The 18,961-nt window shown below is 57.5% G+C and overlaps 1 protein-coding gene across 5 annotated transcripts; it reads left to right on the plus strand.

Annotated features, from left to right (window-relative positions):
* Positions 1–2: 2 nt before the first annotated feature.
* RADIL (Rap associating with DIL domain) lies at positions 3–18,907 on the plus strand. 5 transcript variants are annotated; one of them, XM_052679560.1, is made up of 16 exons: positions 3–92; positions 3,791–3,882; positions 5,543–6,095; positions 9,347–9,609; positions 10,507–11,166; positions 11,291–11,328; positions 11,966–12,126; positions 12,431–12,543; positions 12,962–13,199; positions 14,090–14,262; positions 14,340–14,936; positions 15,252–15,633; positions 15,903–16,042; positions 16,377–16,516; positions 16,755–16,872; positions 17,158–18,907. In XM_052679560.1, the coding sequence occupies exons 2-15, from the start codon at positions 3,847–3,849 to the stop codon at positions 16,858–16,860; spliced, it is 3,600 nt and encodes a 1,199-aa protein (XP_052535520.1). In that variant the 5' UTR covers positions 3–92; positions 3,791–3,846; the 3' UTR covers positions 16,861–16,872; positions 17,158–18,907. The 5 variants fall into 5 exon arrangements, with proteins under 5 accessions (XP_052535520.1, XP_052535521.1, XP_052535519.1 ...); XM_052679561.1 differs by having other exon boundaries at positions 14,340–14,490; positions 14,746–14,936; positions 16,374–16,516; positions 16,755–18,907; XM_052679559.1 differs by having other exon boundaries at positions 16,755–18,907.
* The last annotated feature ends 54 nt before the right edge of the window (positions 18,908–18,961 follow it).

The following is an 18,961-nucleotide window of genomic DNA, read 5'->3' on the forward strand; positions in this document are numbered from 1 at the left end:
CGCTCAGCTCCGCTCCGTTCCGCTCCGTTCCGCTCCGCCCCGGCCCCGCACGCAGCGCACCGCACCGCACCGCACCGCCGGGGCTGCGCCGGGTGAGTACCTTCCGAGGGGGGCAGCGGGACGGCGGGGCGCCTTGCTTCTTTATGATCATTATTTGTCATTTATTTCATCGGTGTTTTTGAAGTGGGGGGTTTAGCATCGCCGGGACATCCTACCCCCAATTCCTCCGCGCAAATGCGGATCCCTCGCTTGTCCCCTCTGTTGTCTCCGGGATGGAGACTTCGGGACCCCGTTGCGATAGGGACGTTTGGACGCCGTCTTCGGGAGAGGTGGCAGGCGAGAGTCTAGGCTTGCCTGGTTGCCACTGGAGACCAAACCTGCCCTGCGAGCCGCGCCGGGCACAGGAGGGCTGCACCATGGGACGCAGCACCTTGGCACCATCATCCTAACGTGCACTCTTGGGACCCCTCTGCCCTTCGAGCCCTCTGTCCCACTGCCTGCCCGGCTGGATCCGTCCTCCACCCACCACTTGGGTGCTTTGTGCCTTCACCATGCCCTTTGGGATCCTGCCCCTGTTGGGGTTGTGCTCATTGGTGCTGCACTCACATTACTGGGTCTGCATGCAGCTGCTTGGCACAGTGGTGGCATCCCAAAGCCTTGGCAGATGATCTGGGGACACTGCGCTTCGCAGCAGGCTGGTGAGGTTTCTTGCTGAGTTATAACTTTAGCAGAGAAAACTCAGGGGAGGTTTCTACTTGCCGGGGAAGTGCTTATTTTCTGTGCTCTCCAGGATCAGTTAATTATCACTAGAAAAAAATATATATTGCCAAGGTCTCATAATTAGGCTGCCTGCTGCGACTCGGCTGCTTGGAAGGCAGTGGAAAGCAAGCTCTCTTTGTGAAATGTTTTTTGGATGTGTGAATAGAGCTGCACAGGCAGAAGGCGGTCACTGGGACTTGGTACTGGAGAGCTGGCGCACGTCTGTGGCTCAAAAGACCCTGCAAAAGGAGGATAAAAATAAAAAGCAAGGAAAAAAAGGGAGCTGCTTCAAGGCCTCCTCCTGTAGGTCCCAAATCATTGTGATCTGGTTGTGAAGTTGTTGTTGCCTATAGGAATGGCTGGCTGTTTGCTGTCCCATTGGAGCAGCCCTGGGTTGGGCTCCGGGTGCCATCGTGGAGAGGTGCTGCTAATAATAACACCATAAGGAGTTTACCCACACTGATCCGGCTCAGGACAGCAGTGGGCTGGAGCTGACATTACCAGCCTGGCCCCAGATTAGACAGATAAAAACTCACACAATAACGAGCCGTGCTGCAAAGCAGAGATTGGGTGCTGCCTTTTGGGGAGGGGGTGCAGGGGTTCTCCATGGAGGGCGTGGGCAGCGGCGCTGGGCTGCAGGGAGGGGATCTGCAGAGGTTTGCAGCCAGGCTGAGTGTGCCAGCACCGGGCTGTTCTCATTTCCTCTGCTCTCTGAGTTCTAATTTGTTCCACATTGCAGCGCTGGGGCGGCCTCTCCCTCCCCACAGCATCCAGGCTGCAGCCGTTCTCGCTGTACTGAGGCTGTCAGTCTGCGTGGTTTCCATTAGAAAAAAAAAAAAAAAACACACAAAAAAACCATTTAAAAAAAAAAAAAGGGAAATTTTTCAAACAGGGCTCTGTGCAAAAATAACCTTTCTGGGATGGCCACAGCTGGAACCTCGCTGGCCATCCGTGATGTGCACACGTGGGCAGCGCTGTGCAGAGCTGAGATGGGATGAGCCCTGGGGACGTCGCTGTAATAGCGACCAAGTGCTGGAATAGCAGTGGTGACCTGGTGGCTACAGATGGATGGGTCCAATCCCATCCCCCAGGCAGGAGGAGGGATCCAGTTTGGGCCTGGGCTGATTAAAGAGCTCAGCACCAGGAAGACATTCCTGCCACCGACGTGGCGGGTGGAAAATAGAGCCTGATGAGCAGAAGTGGTTCCACCCCCTGACATGCAGAGAGCCAGCCCCCTTGGAGTATGGCTTGGTGAGGGGTTTGAGTTAGGAGAGGTGATACTCCTGCCAAAATCTGCACTCCGTGGTATTAAAAAAATCACTCCAGTCCGGTGTTTAGAGGTGGCATTATCCAGCATCAAGAAAGCCCACACGAAATACACCCCATCTATTTGAAAGGCTGTTATCAGAGCAGATCTCACTGCTGGGCACTGCTGCCTACTGCCCTGCCTCAAAGCATTTCGGTGCTTTGATCGCTTGTTTGGGAGGAGATAGAAATGGTTTTTGGGAAATCTATGGCTCACACAGCGCTCATAGCTTGGACAAAGCTGGGCAAACAAAACGCATCCCAACGACGGCAGGCTGCGGAAGGGAAATCTTTCTGCTCCCAAAAATAACAAGAGGAGCTTGGAGTGTTTTCCTGTCCCTGACGTGTTGGGGTGAGCACAGCCCGTGTCCTGCAGGAGCTGCTGGAGCTGTGTGTCTGTCTGCCTTTCTGAGAACTGGGAGTTTTCACATTAATGACAATTTGCTCTGGAAAAACAAACAGAAAGTTCATTCGCTGTGTGAATACGTTGTATCTCATCGTAGAAAAGCTTTGGTTGGAAGGGACCAGTCCTTGCCCCATGGTGTGGCACTGTCAGATCTGGATTTGGGCTGGCAGCAACCAAAAGGAGCTCCTACATCTGGCTGGGAGAGGGGTGCAGAAAGCATCCTACAGCCGAGGATGAGAGCAACCCCTGCTCTGCCCACTTCTCATCAGTTCAGGATGGATGGGGCTCAATTAAGGCATCCAAACACTCTCGCAGGGGAGAAAATAGGTGGTAGCCAACAGCTCGTTAATTGCACGGAGCAAAGCATGACAGGAATCAATGTCTGGCAGCCGAAGCCAGACACGCTGGAAAGAAGGCATAAATATTTAAGCAGCGGGAGTGATTAATCACAGCAGCAAAGGAAGGTGGGGGGGTGCCCAGGCCCTCTTGGTGTTGTGCATCCCAACCAGCACCTGGCAGAGGGCTCTCCCATAGCCCACTGCTGGGCTGAATTGAGCCCACTCCCAGCTCCTGGTTGGGAATTTAATGGAGTGGTGCTTTAGTCTTGAATTGCCGTGGGATCTTTTCTGCAGCTTTATCTCATGCCCTGCTGTCTACTTCTGATAACACCCATGAAATCACACTGCAGGTGCAGCTTCTCCCTCGTGTATTTGGTTCCTGCTGGTCCCATTCCTGCATATCTGCACTAAGGAAAGTGAGGGGATGCTGTTTGGTGGCACTCCTCAATCTTCAGCAAAACACACCAAGATCCTGGGCCAAGGTCCAGGAGAAATAAATCCTGATGGGCATATGATTGGGCTCTGGCTGCAGGACCCATTGTGTACCCATGGGTGTCTCCAGGGATGCACGGGCTTGGGGAAAGCAGTGAGATCAGCAGCAAGCCTGTAACCTCCATTTCCTCTACACTATCCCTTTCTGATCTCATTTCTCCTCCTTTCACTATTCTCTCCCTGCCCTCTTTGCTGTCCATGCCTGGGTTTCCTCCAGCACTCTTCCCGCTGAGATGGGTCCTGAGCTTGGAGCTGGGCTGAGATATCCCACCCATGGGTGATGGGTATCTGCCACACTGTGGATGCTGCATCCTTCCTGCAGCCCTCACCAGTTGCTTTGAAGGAAGGAGGAATAAAACTGTTGGGGCTCCAAGTGGGTCAGCAGTGCTGCACATCACTGGTGGTGCATGGCATCTCTTCCCCCAAAGCAGAAGAGGGCACTGCGGTGGCTCTGAGCAGCCCGTGACCTCTCCTCCTCCTCCTCCTACAGACAGATGTGTGCTGGGACCATGTGTGCTGGGGGGATGCCCATGAGGAAGAGGACGGATGGAAGGACGGCGAGCCCGTGAGAAGGATGGCGAGGTAAGGGCAGCAGGAGGAGCAGAAACACTGGGATGTCTGCCTGGTGGATGGACCGTGTGAATACTAAAGATGTTTGTCACAGCACTGTAGAATGAGCACAGAATGAGCTGGCTTGGGTGTGATGTCCCACGAGAGCAGGGAGATGTGCAGCCACCCCAGGCTGGGGGCAGGCAGGGGTTGTGCAGGTGGGCTGGTCCTGATGGGCTCACCTCACTGCTGCTCCGGCTGCTGAGCAGATGAGCAACCGAAGGGTTTGTCTCAGTCTGGGCTTTGTGTTTTTCCAAGCACTTGCTCTGTGAAAAGCCTCTGCTGCTGCTCTCTGCAGGTGCTGTGTCTGATAGAAAGAAAATAGCAGTGCTATAAATACCGAATTGAAAGAGGCAGCAACCTGCCTGCTATGTGGGCATGGAGGAGTGACCTCACGGCAGCAGATGTTGCAAGGTTTCCCTCTGTGCTGTGGGTAATGCAGAGCAGAGGAGATTAAATCTGCCCACCTGACCCAGTGGCTCAGTGGCAAAGATTTATCTCCTGCATCCTTGTTCGCAGCGGTTTCTGCATGCAGCAGTTGGGGTTTTGGGGGTACCCTGTCCTGCTCCCAAGTGGGATCTGCCTCAGCACCCATTGACATGAAGGGGCAACCCAGAGAGGAGCAGCCTCTGACACAAAGGAGCTGCAGCTCCAGCCTAGTCCCTTCTTAGTTTCCCCAGTTGGAAGGGGGGCCAGAAGGTTGTGAAGTCCCAATGACTGAGGTGTCCCTGGGGTGAGAGGGGTGACCAGAGGTGCAGCAGCCTCCCAGGCTCGTCCTGCAGCCGTGGAACTCACTGGTGCCTCAGTTTCCCCATCTGCAGCATTCCAGGCTCTCCTGGCCCCAGGAGATCCCCACTCTGCAGAAATCCTTTGTGCACAGAAGCGAGGCTGTTCCCAGTGGGAAGGTGACCTCTTCCATTAGCAGCAGGGACGCTTTTTCTTCCCGAATTAGATGGCAGCGTGGAGGCTGTCCAGGGTTGGCATCACTGCTGACAGTGCTGGAGCTGCACCGAGCTGGGTCCTGCTGAGCACACACAGAGCCACCCACATCCCCAGCCATGTGCTTTTCCCAGTGGAGGTGGACAACAAACACACATTTCAGGCACTGTGCTTGGCGATGCCGCCGTGTGCTTTAACGTCCTCTGCAAACCGGCAGCAGGATTTGCCAGAGCAAGGACGTTTATGGAAAGGCCAATTAGAGCCTGTTTTCGCCCTGTGCCTCTCAGTGAGCAGAAGCGTTTAGCAGCGACCTCCGAGTAATTCAATTTGCACTCAAGCTTTCTGTTTCACCTCTAAAAAATGGGATTGCTCCACAAACTCGTTAGAGAAAGTGGCTCCGAGGCGCTGGCTCCCACCCAGGCTGGGCTCTGCAGGTCCCACTTTGCTGCTGGGCTCTGCTCTCCTCCCAGCGCAGATGTGCTTAGGCAGGAGGGACCTCACAGTGCACACGGCAGAAATTAACCTCCCCGGGACAAATCCGTGCTGCAGTGTCTGTGTGGTGCAGAGGAGCTGCACCAGAGGAACCTCCATCTGCTGCCTCTGGAAGCCTCAGCATCACCTCCCCGGCTCATCCCCGTCCCTCGGGGGGTGGCTGCCACGCTCACCCCTGATCTCCCCCTATCCCTGTTCCCAGCTGCCGCCCGTGACGACGTCCCACGCGATGTTTTATGGGTCCTCCTCCACCATGGCTCCACCATCCAAGAGCCGGCTGAAGCGCCAGAGCCGCCTCTTCTCCCAGGTCCTGTACAGGACGCTGAGCTACAAGGACCGCAGCTCCACCTCCGCCTTCCCAGACGGGGATGACCCAGCTGAGCTCTCCACTCAACTTTCGGCTCCCGGCATCCTGAAGATTTTTGGAGGCAACATCTGTGTGGGCACCAATTACAAGAGCGTTCTGGCCACGGGCAGCTCGGGAGCACTGGAGCTGGTGAAGGAGGCTCTGGAGCGCTACGGGCTGAGCCAGCTGAATGCAGGGCAGTATGCGCTGTGCGACGTCATCGGGAGGTTCGAGGGACCCGAGAAGCGGTGGCAGACTGAGGGGCTGAGGGTTCTCGGGGATCATGAGAAGCCGCTGCTCATCCAGGACCTGTGGAAGCCCCGGGAGGGATTCTCAAGACGGCTGGAGCTGCGGCGGCGGGCGGAGGTGGAGGAGATGGCAGCCAGGGATGTGGATACGACCACTGCAGGTCAGGGGCAGCCGCTTGGGGGTGTTTGTGTGGGGGTGGGGGTGGGGGCAGGAGCTGCGTTTTGGTTGCAGTGCTCTTAGCGCTTCCCTCCGTGGGGAATCTGGGACCCCAGCTGGATGCCCACTTGTGGCATAGAATCTTTAAGGCTGGAAAAGAGCTTCAAGATCACCAACCCCAACCCATCCCAGCATGACACCAAACCACATCCCTCAGTGCCACATCTCTGTGGTTCTGGAACACCTCCAGTGATCCCAGTGACCCCACCACTCCCAGGGCAGCAGTGCCAGTGCTCCTTGGGAGGAGAAATTTTTCCCTGTTATCCAACCTGAGCACCCCCTGGCACAACTCGAGGCCATCACTCCTCTTCCTTTCAGGTGCAAGGAGCTGCTGCAGTGCTCCTGGGGGTCAGGGATGAGGCACAGAGGTGGGTGCCCCTCTCCTCTCCAGTAGGGATCAGGGCAATGCTAAGTGCTTTGCAAAGGTGCCGGCTCTAAAGAAAGAAAAAAACAGTTTTTAAATAGAAAACAGGGCAAGACCTAAGTGCTAAACTCACAGTCAGATGTGGCTGCATGAGGTGGAAGAGCTGTGCCACGGCTCTTCAGAGGCTGCCAGCATGAGCCCAAGGTGACATCAGCTCCGGATGACACCAACCATTGTCCCAGCTGGGACAGGGCCAGCAGCACTCACACCTCAACCCGGGAGCTGTGAGAAGGGCACTGCCCTCATTTCTCATGTTTTTATTTTTTTAAAACCTTTTCTGCAGCCAGTCAGGCTTTTCTGAGACGAAGACCCCCAGCCACAATTATTCATGCTATCTGCTTGACAGATGTACTGCTAAAACCTCACTTCTGCTGCTGTCCCATTCAGCTGGGCCCATCCCCAGCCTCCTCACCCCATGCTGGTGGTGCTGCTCCAAGCACACAGAGCATCTGCTCCCCTCTCTTCAGCAGCACCTCAAAGAGAAATGTGGCTCCTGGTGCAGTGGGGACCACGAGTGCTACCAGCAGGGTCACCCTGCCACCACTCCTATGTCCCTTTGCCACGAGCTGAGCATCAGCTGTGTGCCTGGGGCAGCAGGGCGCTGGCATGGAAAATGCGGCTTCTGTGCAAAACTAAAAGGAGAGGCAGCTGGAGGCTGTCTGGGAGGAAAGCAGATTGGGAGCCATAGGGAAATAGCTGTAGGTAACTGCCCCCACGCAGGGCATTGCAATGGGACACTGCTGCTGAGCCAGGGGAAAGGCCCCACAACCACAAGCCCACAAGTGAGGAAGCAAATGGCTTAAGAGTTTTATCTGCTCGGTTACCCATTATCCTAATTAGTTTATTAGCTGCTTCCCAGGGGGGAGGGAGGTGTGCGCTCCTGGCACCACTCCTCAGCAGTGCAGGTGGAGCAGCTCTGTGGGAAACGAGGCTTCACTCAGCCCTGCTCCTTTTGGGGAGCGATGTGGGGCAGCTGGGGGCAGAGCACCACAAAGTAGGGGTGCATTCAGCTCTTCCCAGGCACCCCATTGCGTGCTGTTCCCTGTGCTGGTTGGGTTTCCCTGTGAAGCTGCAGACCGAACCACGTGCTGTGCAAACCATGGGAGTAAAACCTCTTCCCTTCCAACACGCTCCGTTGGTACCACTGAGGCACACCTTGGCACAGCTGCAGCCAGGGAATGTTCCCTACAGTGGCTGCTCAGCAATTCACATCAGAAAGGGCGTTAGCCCCAAATTAGAAACAAATCTCTCCTGTGTCCCTTGCAGTTATTTATGAGCTGATTCATTTCCCAACCAGGAGCAGGGCACCTCTTCCCTGGGCTGAAAAAAGAGGCAGAACCCGTGGAGATCCCATGCAGCAAACCCAGCAGGTTTAACCCAGGATGTGGGGTGGGTTTGGGGACAGCCAGGCAGGAGAAGGCACTGCTAAAGGGCTGGAGGCATACCTTGGCTAATGGATGGACTTTGTTTCATTCAGGAAAAGAACTGTTTGTATTTCCAGCACAGCTCTGGGTGTGCGGGGGAGTCGGCGACGGAGGCTCTATGGGCAGTGAAAACACAGCTTTTTCCTCAGTGGGTTTCCTATGCAAAGCTAACACAGTACAGACTGCCCTCAGATAAGGGAGCAGTGATGGCAGGGGGACCCCGAGCCCCCCGGCTTGAGGAGCTGCACCAGGGCTGCCCCATGTCCCTGTTTGGGGCCAGGCAGTGGGGTGACACGGTGCACCCTCAGAGCTCTGCTCCCATACTCGTGGCATCCCCAAGTTTCACATCTGCGGTGCAGTGTGATGAACCCCACTGCCTTTTAAAGGGGGCGTGGGGAGGCCCCTCTTGGCAGTGGCTGCAGGCTGTGCTGTGCCCTAATCCCACAGCATGCCAACACCGGGTGCTATTTTCTCCTCCCCCCCCCCCCATCCCTACCATTTTCCCACCAAAGGAGCGCTCGATTTAAAACAAACAAACAAAAATGTATTTTGGTGCATGCAGCCCATTCCTCACCAAATAAGGCAGACGACAGGTTTGTTTTTGGGCTCTGGCTTACATGTGTCCCTTTAAGCAGCCCCAGACTCTGTGCATTGCCGTCCCCAGATCCCTCTGGCTGTCCCCAAGCCCTCCATTCTGCCGTTCTGTAATGCAGAGGTACGAGCTCCGACTCTACAACTTCATCCTATCGCTGCTGCAGAGCCAGAGCCCTGTGGGGGGATCCCACAGGAACTCCACTATGGGTTTGGGGACGCTGCTTCCTTAGGGCTCTCTGCTCATTCGCTCCAAATCCCATTCGTCTTGCAGCCAGCGCTGCTCGGGGGAAGGTGCTGAGCGCTGGGTCCTGCGGCTGCTCTGCGGCTCGCAGCTCCCTGCCTGCTTCCCTGGGGGCTGGGGGGCCTCTCAGCCCCGCTCGGCGCCAGCAGGCAGCATCCAGGCTCTTATTTTTCCGTGGTTTTTTTTCTTTTTTCTCCCTCCCCCCTCCTCTAAAAAAATTCAGCTTGTTTTCTCTCCAGCCCCGCTTTCCACCGGCAGCGCAGGGGATGCTGTGGATGCGGAGCTCCCCGGTTGCCCCGCGGTCAGTGGGGACATGGGGGAGGGGGGAAGGGACGGGCTGCGGGTCCCTCTTTTTGCTATCGAGGGGGCACAAAACTCCCCTCTCTTGGGGGACATCGCCCCGGGGGATGGGGGTTCGCTCCGAAGCCGCCTCCCATTTCCCACCGCAGCGGGTTTAGGGATGCTGCCGGTCCAGCATCGGAGCTGAGCGCAGCGCATCTCTCCCCCCGCAGGCATCAACGCCCAAGCGAGGAAGCTGCAGCGGCACCGGGCGCGGGGGGCCATGCGGGTGCTGGCGGGCGCTAAGCGGCTCGGCACCCCCCCGGCCCTGCGGCGCAGCCTCAGCGAGAGCAGCCTGGGCCGCCCCCGGGACGAGGAGCTCCGGCGGCGCTGCCCCGCGCTGCGCGGCCCCGAGGAGCGGAGCGGGAGCAGCATGCGGTATTCCCTCTACCACTCCCCGCACCTCCTGCTCCTGCAGGGCTACAGCCAGCAGCATGTAAGCACCGCGCAGCTCTCGCCGCCCCGCCAACCTTTCTTTTTTCTTTTTTTTTTTTTGTTGCTCCTAAAGCTTATGGGGATGGGGAGCTTTATGCATGGCCGGTGTTTCCTGGGGGAGGGGCGGGGTTGGGGTGAAAGAGCATCCTTAGGAAAATGAGTTTGTGTGGGGTTGGGATGTGCAATCCGTCCTGCCCGGCTGCGGTGCAGGCTGGGGATGTGGCTGCAGGGCTGGAGGAGAGACGCCTCAGAAAAGCCCCAAGGCAGAGTCCCTGCCCCGGTGCAATGCAGAGCCTGTTCTGCAGGATGGTGCCGAGCGCTGCCCCGTCCCCGTCTGGCTGCCTCCGGTAAATGTAATGAGAGGTGGTACGAGACAGCGCGTCTGGGAGCGCTGGCACTGGGAGAACTGGAAAGGACTGGGACGGCTCTTTTGGTTAATGGTTGCTTTGTCCAAGCGGAATATCTGGCTGGTCCGAGATTTCCAGCTCTGTCCCAATGTGACATCAGCGCTGCAGCTCTCCTCTGTCTGTGCTAATGCAGCTGGGGAAACTGAGGCACCGGCGTGCAGGCAGACAGGGGCAGCCTCCCCAGGCTGCTTGGTGGCCATCGCTGCAGCTGGGAGGAGGGCTCCTTCTGCCCAGAGCAGTCCCATCTGTTACATGCCTGGAGTTACGATGCCCATTTGCTGGGCTCGCTGCTCTGCCCGTTTGCACATCTGGGTGCAGAAGCAGCAGGGTGCACACGGGTCCTGGCTGCACTGCCCGCGCTTTTTGTGCTGCGTGAGCTCCCCATCTGTGCAAGGAAAAAATGAAGAGAGAACCGTGGTTCTGCCAAGGCCATGCGTGGGGGCGGCAGGGAGCCGTAGACCCCACTGATTCTGCATGCCCCCCCCTCACAGGACAGCCTGGTGTACCTGCTGAACCGCGAGCAGCACACGGTGGGACAGAGGACGCAGGCGAGCAAACCCAGCATCAGCCTTTCGGCGCCGGACGTCTTACCCCTGCACTGCACCATCAGGAGGCTGCGAGCATCGTGGCAACGCTCGGAGGAGAAGTTGGTGCTGGAGCCCATCGCCGGTGCCAGCGTCTCTGTTAACTTCTCCGCGGTGACCCGGACCGTTGTGCTGCGGCACGGGGACCTGCTGTCCCTCGGGCTCTATTACCTGCTGCTCTACAAGGACCCCACGAAGGCACAACCGCTGCCGGCACAGACCCTGCTGAGGCTGCGGGCCCTGCACCCCGATGGCCCCTCTGTATGTGGGACGTGCGGCAGCCTGCTGAAAGAGCGGGGGGGGCTCGATGCCAACCGACAGAGCCCTGAGCCCGGCGACGGTCCCAGGGCTCCCCGCAGGAGGCTGCAGCTGGAGTTTGAGCCAGAGGTCGAGGATGTGCTGCTGCGGCGCATCATGACGCTGATCGAGCCGGGGGGGGATGACCACAAGCTGACGCCTGCCTTTCTGCTGTGCCTCTGCATCCAGCACTCGGCCACCAGCTTCCAGCCTGGGGACTTCGGGCAGCTGCTGCTCAAAGCGGCCAAAATGATCCAGAGGACAGTGTGGGTCAGTTGGCACTGGGGGGGGGGAGGGACGGGACAGCAGGGATCCCCTCAGCTCCCACCCTGGTCCCCATGTGCAGCAATGCCAGCAGTCACCATCTGTGCTCTCTCTTTCTCTCCCTGCCCAGGAGCGCACACGGGAGCTGGCTGAGAAGCAATCCCAGCAGTAAGTGCCACCCTTCTTTCTTTGCCCCCGAACTGGGAGAATTCAGCCCAATTCTCCCTCCCTCCCAGCTGTGCCCACCCAGCTGCCAGCACAGATGCACATGGCATTTCCCTGCTAAATCCCATGAATTTGTATCTGTCCTCATTTTGCCACTGGCCCCACTGCCAGTCCCAAATTCCAGGCTCCAAAGCAGCATCTGGAGAAACCATCAGTGCTTTTGCTGAGGTCTCCTTTAGGGCAACCTCCCAGCCCTTTGCTACAGCAGGAAAAAGTGCTTCAGCCATTGAGAAACCTCCCAGCTGCTTTCTATTTGTTTTGTTTTATTTTGGAATGGCCCAGTGCTGGGCAGGCTGAGTTTAACCACCAGACCTGGCAGCAACAGCAGCACAGATCTGTTGGGGAGATCTGCTCTGCAGCAATTCCTGCAGATGGGTTGGATCCATTATTGGGGTCCCCCAGTGGTGCCAACAAAACCTATCCTGCAGTGCAGGATCTCCCAGCTTGCTGCTTGCACAGGGCTTTCCTAAAGCTCAGCAGTGGGATACAAAAGCTCTCTGCTGCTTTTTGGGTTGGTTTCACCCCAAATCCCTCAGTGATGAGCAGTGATGCTGCAATATCTGCTCTGTCCCCCCCCCAGCCAGGACCCTGCTGCCCTGTCGTGTTTCACCATTGCGGACCTGCTGCCAGACCTGCAGCACATCCTCTTCTGGATGTCCAACGCCATTGAGGTGCTCTACTTCGTCCAGCAGAAGTCCCCCACCTACATCCAGAGCATGGAGGAGGAGATGGATGTCAAAGGTAGTGCTTGGGGCTGCTGCTCACTCCATGGCCCCCCTCGACCCTGCTGATCCCTGCCTGCATGCAGTGCTTGGTGCCCTTGAGATGAAAGGGAAAAAGGGGAAAAGGAGGAAATCAGCTTCCAAGTCCAATTTCATCATGTTTGGGGGTGTCATGCTGCTGATGTCAACCTGGGAGAGTCAGTAACCCCACCCTAAGGGAACATGGGGTGCGGTGACCTGCAGGGTCTGGGGCTGCATGGGTACCTGCAGCCATCAGATGGCCCCGCCAGGTTTGCTCCCTGATTTCTCCCTCCATCCCTTAGGCTCCAAGGAGTCTCTGTTCTCCTCGACCATCACAGCCAGCGAGGAGGCGATGACGGTGCTGGAAGAGGTGATCATGTACACCTTCCAGCAGTGTGTCTATTACATCTCCAAGGTACGCAGTGCCCAGGGGCCCCGCCGCCAACGTGAGCATCCCCAGCAGTTCTGCAGGAGTTGTTCAGCTTCTGCAACACAGAGATGTTTTCCTTCGGGCTGAAGTGCCTCGCTTTTGGGCGCAGCCCAGGAAAAGTATTGGATGACCGTGGTGTGCTTCCCTGCTTGGGAGGAGGTGTTGGGGAGAACATAATGCTGCGATTCAGGGCACGATGGAAAGCAGCCCCGGGGCTGGTGGGGAACAGAGCAGGCAGTGTGTGGCCAGAGAAAGGTGTCTGTGTGCAGGGATGCTCCGTGCCTCTCCCTCACCCTCACCCCAGCAGTGATGGGTGTAAGGTGCTGCTCTCCTACCCAGGCTCCTGCACAAGTAAACAAACGGGCCGGGTTCTGTTCAACTCAGCTCCTTCTGCTTCCTGCAGTGTCTGTACATCTCGCTGCCGGCCCTGCTGGAGTGCAACCCCTTCCAGAATGAGTGCCATGAGGGCTGGCGGGCGGCCCCACCGCTGCCCGAGGAGCTGCGTCGCGTGGTGCTCATCTACCAGGCAGCCCTGGACCTGCTCCGGCAGTACGAGGTGCACCCTGAGATCACCTCCCAGATGTTTGCCTACCTCTTCTTCTTCTCCAACACGCTGCTCTTCAACCAGCTCCTGGATAAGGGTCAGTCCCTGTCCTCCTCTTGGTTCTCCCTCATTGGGCTGATGCTGGGAATAGACCTTCTGAGACCCCCCGTCCTTCCCGGTGCCCCCTGGGGAGAGGGGCTTTGAGCAGCTGGAGGTGGGCAGGTCCCACACCGGTATGGGGAAGCCAAGCACAAATCTGGCTGCTGAGCCCACGTCTTTTCTTTCCCAAGTGCTCCATCCCCAGCATCCTGCTTGTTTTCACATTTCATGGCTTTGGCTTTTGCTGTGCCAATTTGCTACCAGGATCTTATTGAGCTGTTTCCAAGCACAGTTCCCCTGTACCCATAGAGCAGACACAGGTGCTCCCTCCAAGGTTCCCATTTCCAGGAGGGTTTTAATCCCAACCCCAAATCCAAACACATCTCCAACCCCATCCTCATCTTCAACTCTAACTCCATTCTCATTCTCATACTCAAACCCATCTTCAACCCCATTCTCATTCTCCTCCTCATCCCCAAACCTAAACTCATAATCAACTCCAGCTGTATCTGCATCCCCATCTCCAAACCCATCCTTGACCCCAACCCTATCCTCACTGTCAATCTCAATCCCAACCCCAACACTTTTCAGTCTGAAAGCAGTTTGCTCCACAGAGAGCTTCTCACTAATGAACCATTGCACCCTGCCTTGTAATTGAGGAGCAGGATGGTGCTCGTTAACCCTAATTATCACTAACCTCCCTGCCTCGCGGCAGTCTCCTTGCCCCAGCCACAATTACTGCCAGGCAAGGTCCTGCCACTGAGTCACAGCCACTGGGGACATTAACGTGGGGACATATGTGGGGATTTGTTCTGTAGGGCAGCCCTATCCTACCCTCTCTGGCTGAACGTGGGGGTTCCATTGCCCAACCCGTGCTGTGCCCCACAGGCTCCTCTCTTGGCTGCTTCCATTGGTCGCAGGGCGTGAAGCTGCGAGCCAGCATGCGGCTGCTGCTGGAGTGGCTGCGTGGAGCCGGCTTTGAGCAGCTCTCCCAGCAGTTCTTTGCTAAACTCACCAGCGTGGCCAACCTGGTGGCCATGCCCGGCTCCCAGCTGCTGCAGGTGAGGTGCTGGCCGCGTTGGGTTTGGGATGGGGGTGATGGGATGGTATTCACCCCCTGTGCTGTCTCTTTGCCCAGATGACGTGGCCAACCCTGAGAGCTGAGTTCCCAGCGCTGAGCCCTGCGCAGCTGCATCGGGTGCTGAGCCAGTGCCAGGCGGCCATGGAGGTGGGCAACGTGGCAGCATGGCAGCCCTGGGATGAGGAGAGCACGGCCGCCTTCCAGCCTGGTGAGCCCCCTGCCCTGCATGCTGCTGTCACCCAAAAGCTTTTATGGATCAACCAAATGGGCAGTGCCCTTCAAACTGCAAGGGTCTTGTGGGTCACTGCGGTCATCAGGGGTAACCGTAGTCGTATGGCACTGGGATGCGAAGGATGCAAGTGTGCTCAGTGCCCTGCGTACCCAAGTGATGCTGCTTGGAGGCATAGTGGGGCTGTGGGGCAGGATCTGCCTGCTCTGCCATCCCCCTACCTCTGCCCTGCAGACGCGGTGCTGGAGTCTTTCGACAACCACCCTCCCATCGTCCTGCCCAGCGCGGGCTTCAAGGTGGACCTGGAGGTGGAGACGTTGGATGACAACATCTACCGGCACCTCCTCTACGTCCGCCACTTCCTCTGGAGCCTGCAGAGCAAGAGCCCCCAGGGCAGCGAGGGGCCGTGCTCAGCCCCTCCAAAGGTCAGGGAACCTTTCTTTTCACAAGGAGCAGTCAGGTGTTGCAACAAGGGAGTGGTGGGGTCATCATCCTTGGTGGTGTTGTGGAACCGCGTGGATGTGGCACTGAATTGGTTTGGTGTCGTGGTGGGGTTGATCTTGGGGATCTCGGAGGTCTTTTCCCACCAGGAGTCTCCTCCTGTGCTGGGGATGCTCACAGCCACCACAGCCACCAACCTGAGCAGCGCACAAACTGCTCAGGTTTCGATGGCAGGGTGATGGGGGGCACCTATGGGGTGGCAGCTGCTTACCTAGGTTCCCACTTTTCTCCTTATTAAGAGCGAGCCACCGATCGTGCCAGAAGTGCTGGAAGTGACTCCAAGCCTGGTTATGACCCCAGGGAGCACTGTTCCCCCATCGGGCCGCTGCACCCCGGGGGGCTGCACCAACCTGGAGGCGGATGAGCCCCCCCCACTCACCTCCACCACCAATGGGTGCCCCTGCCAGCACACCGCCGGCGAGCAGCAGCTCCAGGAGAAGCTCCAGCAGCTGCAGCTGGGCAGAGGCCCGGCCCCCCCGGCCCCCTCCTGCCTGCTTACACCCCCCACCACACCCCTGAACTTCGACTCTGCCTGCCCCGAGTCCCCGCAGGGCACAACCAAGGGGCTGCAGGACCCGCGGAGGAACGGGATGAGCAGCGCCAAAAGTGGCAGCCCTGAAGGTAAGGAGGGCTGACACTGCCTGAAAGGGTGCGGGAAGGGGGGGACAGAGCCTGCACGGCCACACTGGGTGCCCATTTCCAGCACACGTGGCTCTTGTGCGGATTTTCAGTGCTTGGGCTCGGGGAGAGCATGTAGAGCGTCTCACCGTTCGTGGTCCCAGAAGGGAAGCAGCCCTAGGGAGAGCCCAGGTTGGCTTTGGTGGGAATTCCTCGATAGAGCTGATGGGGGGGGTGATGGAGCAGTAACCCGGTGGTCCCCCTGCTGGCAGGCTGCTCGCCGACCCCCTACGACTTCCCCACGCCAGAGTCCTCCAGCCGCAGCTCGGCCACCGACGACTTCTGCTACGTCTTCGTGGTGGAGCTGGAGAGGGGAGCGCTGGGGCTGGGGATGGGGCTGATCGACGGCTTGGTGAGTGCGCAGCAATGGCTCTGCCAGGAGCTGTGGGGGCACGTGTGGCATGGAAAGCATAATTACCAAAGCTGATGGCTGTGCATGGAACTGAGCAGCTTTGACTGGGGCCAGTGAGGCGCGGAGCGATCTCTAGCAGCTCTGCTGTGGGGTCGCTGCCTGCTATGCCCGGCACAGCTGCCTGCAGCTGGAGGCAGCCAACGGGGGGAGGAAGATGACTCAAGTGAGGGATTTCCTCCATCCTTTGGTGCGTGGCAAAGCCAAGCAGGGCAGCGGGGAGGGATCACAGGTTTCCCGTGTCCTCTCTGCTCGCTCACTGCCTCCTTCCCAGCAGCACACACCGCTGGGCTCCCCGGGCATTTACATCCGCACGCTGATTGAGGGCAGCCCCGCGGCGGCTGATGGCAGGCTGGCCGTCGGGGACCGCATCCTGGCCGTCAATGGCACCAGTCTCATCGGGGCCGATTACCAAAGGTGGGTGACACCCCGCTGCTGGGGCTGGGATGTCAGAGGTGGGGAAGGCAGGTGGTTGGGGTGGGGTGAAAGAGGGAGCGGGGAGAAAAAGCATAGGAGCGCATTTCAGAGCTGAAGATGAGCCCGGTGTGGCTGCTGCTGTCATTGAGGGGATGATGGAGGTGGAGATGTGTGGATTCAGGATGTGGTCCTTGGTGCACAGATGTAGCACTCATCTCTTCCTGTTGTCACTCCGCAGTGCTGTGGACCTCATCCGCTCTGGAGGGAAGAAGCTGAGGTTTCTGGTTGCCAAATCAGACATGGAAATAGCCAAAAAAATCATCTCCAGCTCTGCATCCTCTTAACTCTCATATGAGGTATGAGGGTCTGTCAGCAGGTGCAGCTCTGGTTAGGGTCGAGCTGATGGAGCCCAGGGTGCACAAGGGAGGGCCAGGACTGCACAGCTGCCCTCAGTTTGCTTCCCAGCACCTTGCCCTGCGCTGCAGTAGATGGAAGGACACACCGGGGTGCTGCACGCTTCTCCCCAGCAGCATAGAGCTCCTTGTCCCTCCCCAGCTGATGGCCCCGCATGGCCCTGCTTGCCCAGTCATGGGTGTTCAGGATGCCGTTCCAGTTCTCCTGTTACACTTTCACATTTGCAGGTCAGGTTCAAGACAGCACTGGGATATCAAGGTTGCAGAGCCAGGCCCTGACAGCAGTGGGGTGGGCTGGAAAAGAAGCAGGTGCGGGAGCCCAGCCCTGTGATGGTAAACACAGCACAAGCACCCAGAGCAGGATCCCAAGCAGGACGCCTTGCCGGGAGCTCCGGTGCCATACCTGACATCAGGTGCCTTTCTGCTGCTGGGCTCCGATCTCACTGCCCCCAGCCCTGCTGCAGGAGGGAATGCAGCTTCAGCCAAGGGCTGACACCACCAGCAGTTCCCTGAGACAGAGCCCTGGAGAATAGGGCTCTCATCCTTGCACTGGCGCTACAGCCCTGGCAGATCCCCAGCCCGGCCCTCAGAGCTGGCCCAGCAGAGTGGGGCGTTATGGAGCAGCCAGGTTCACTTTCCCCATGCAGGAGGTGTTGGCACCGCATCCTGTCCACTCCCTCCTTTCAGGGCCATTGCAAGGCTGCCCTGTATCCCACCCAGCTCAGAACATCTCAGAAGTGCTGCTGCTGATGGGCTACCAGGTGATGGGATGCAGAACAGGCTGGAAGAAAGTCAGCCTTTCAGAGTCCCAGCAGCAGTTCTTTGACCCGCAGCCTGCAGCACGGTGTGGCAGGGCTGCACTGGCAGCTCCACCAGGCGACTGCTTGGTCCCTGCATGCACAGCTTCTAAGTCTTCTGCGTGCTTTTAGCAACATTAAAGGGATAAACCCGACCCGATTTCCACATATAGAGATATTGAGATCTTGTTTAGCTGAACCCTATTAAAACAGTCTGCCATGAAGCCCTGCATCAAGCCCTGAACTTACAGCAGCATGGTCTAAGCTCCGGCAGCAAATCAGATATTACCATTGCATCTCACAACAACAGCTCTCCGAGGATTGTGATGCTAAAAAGGGGATGCTTAACAGGGTTGGCCTTAATTAAACCTCAGATATTTCACTGCTACAGTTTGCTTTCTGGGCTCAGTCTTGCAGTTGGCAGGAGATGTCAGAATAATCTGTGCAGGAGAAACACTTCACACACCAGATTTGAGTGCAGCCTGGCCTGACTTCTCTAAGGCAAGACGGACAAAGAACCTTTACTGAGACAGTTAGTGCCTTGCTTTTCTGCTGGGCCATGCTCATACCAACCAGCCTCCAGCAGGGACTGGAAGCAGTGTGTCACTCAGCCACTGACTCAGCTCTACTGGGCGAGCAGAGGCTCAGGGCTCCTGGTGACGCTGGTGATTCACTGGACTTTGACTCAGGAGGTGAGCTGGTTCCTGAGCTCTGCAGAGCAGGAAAGGGGCTGCTCAGAGCCCCTGGTAAAATTGCATGCACTCCTTCCTTCTCTCTCTGCCCAGGAACCAGGGCTTCGTGGTGGCCTGGTGTACACTAGCCTGAATTGGAGCTGCACTCTGGCCAATTCAGTCATACCAGAGCAAAATCCTTTGCTCTCTCTGGGGCCTGACTCCCTAAGCACACCTGGAGGCACTGTACGGCCCCAGAGCTTTATGTTACAGTGCAGTGAGGTATTGAAACAAATTGTGAACAAACCCTAGTATTTACTAGTGTGCATGAGGGCTTGCTTTTCCTGGGAGGAGTGGGATGTATTTACTTTTCTGTTTGTTAATACTGTACAGCTCAGATATGTATAATAAACTTCTTGTGCAGATAAAGAGCACAGCATGGCACCTGCTTGACAGGGGGCAGATGAAAAATGCTCTTGGTGTCAACAATAAACTGGAGTGATAAATCTCTCTAAGCTCCTGTCTGGTAAATGTCCCTCACATCTCAATGTGTTTGCTGTGAAA

The sequence above is a fragment of the Tympanuchus pallidicinctus genome, unplaced genomic scaffold (genome assembly GCF_026119805.1).
Source record: "Tympanuchus pallidicinctus isolate F22 unplaced genomic scaffold, pur_lepc_1.0 scaffold18, whole genome shotgun sequence".
Taxonomy (NCBI): Eukaryota; Metazoa; Chordata; class Aves; order Galliformes; family Phasianidae; genus Tympanuchus; species Tympanuchus pallidicinctus.

Bases quoted from the DNA above. Each gene is read 5' to 3' on its own strand.
- RADIL (XM_052679559.1), top strand. From the start codon at position 3,847: ATGGAAGGACGGCGAGCCCGTGAGAAGGATGGCGAG. The intron at 15,634-15,902 runs GTAAGGAGGGCT...CCCTGCTGGCAG, and splicing joins CAAAAGTGGCAGCCCTGAAG to GCTGCTCGCCGACCCCCTAC. The intron at 16,517-16,754 runs GTGGGTGACACC...GTCACTCCGCAG, and splicing joins ATCGGGGCCGATTACCAAAG to TGCTGTGGACCTCATCCGCT.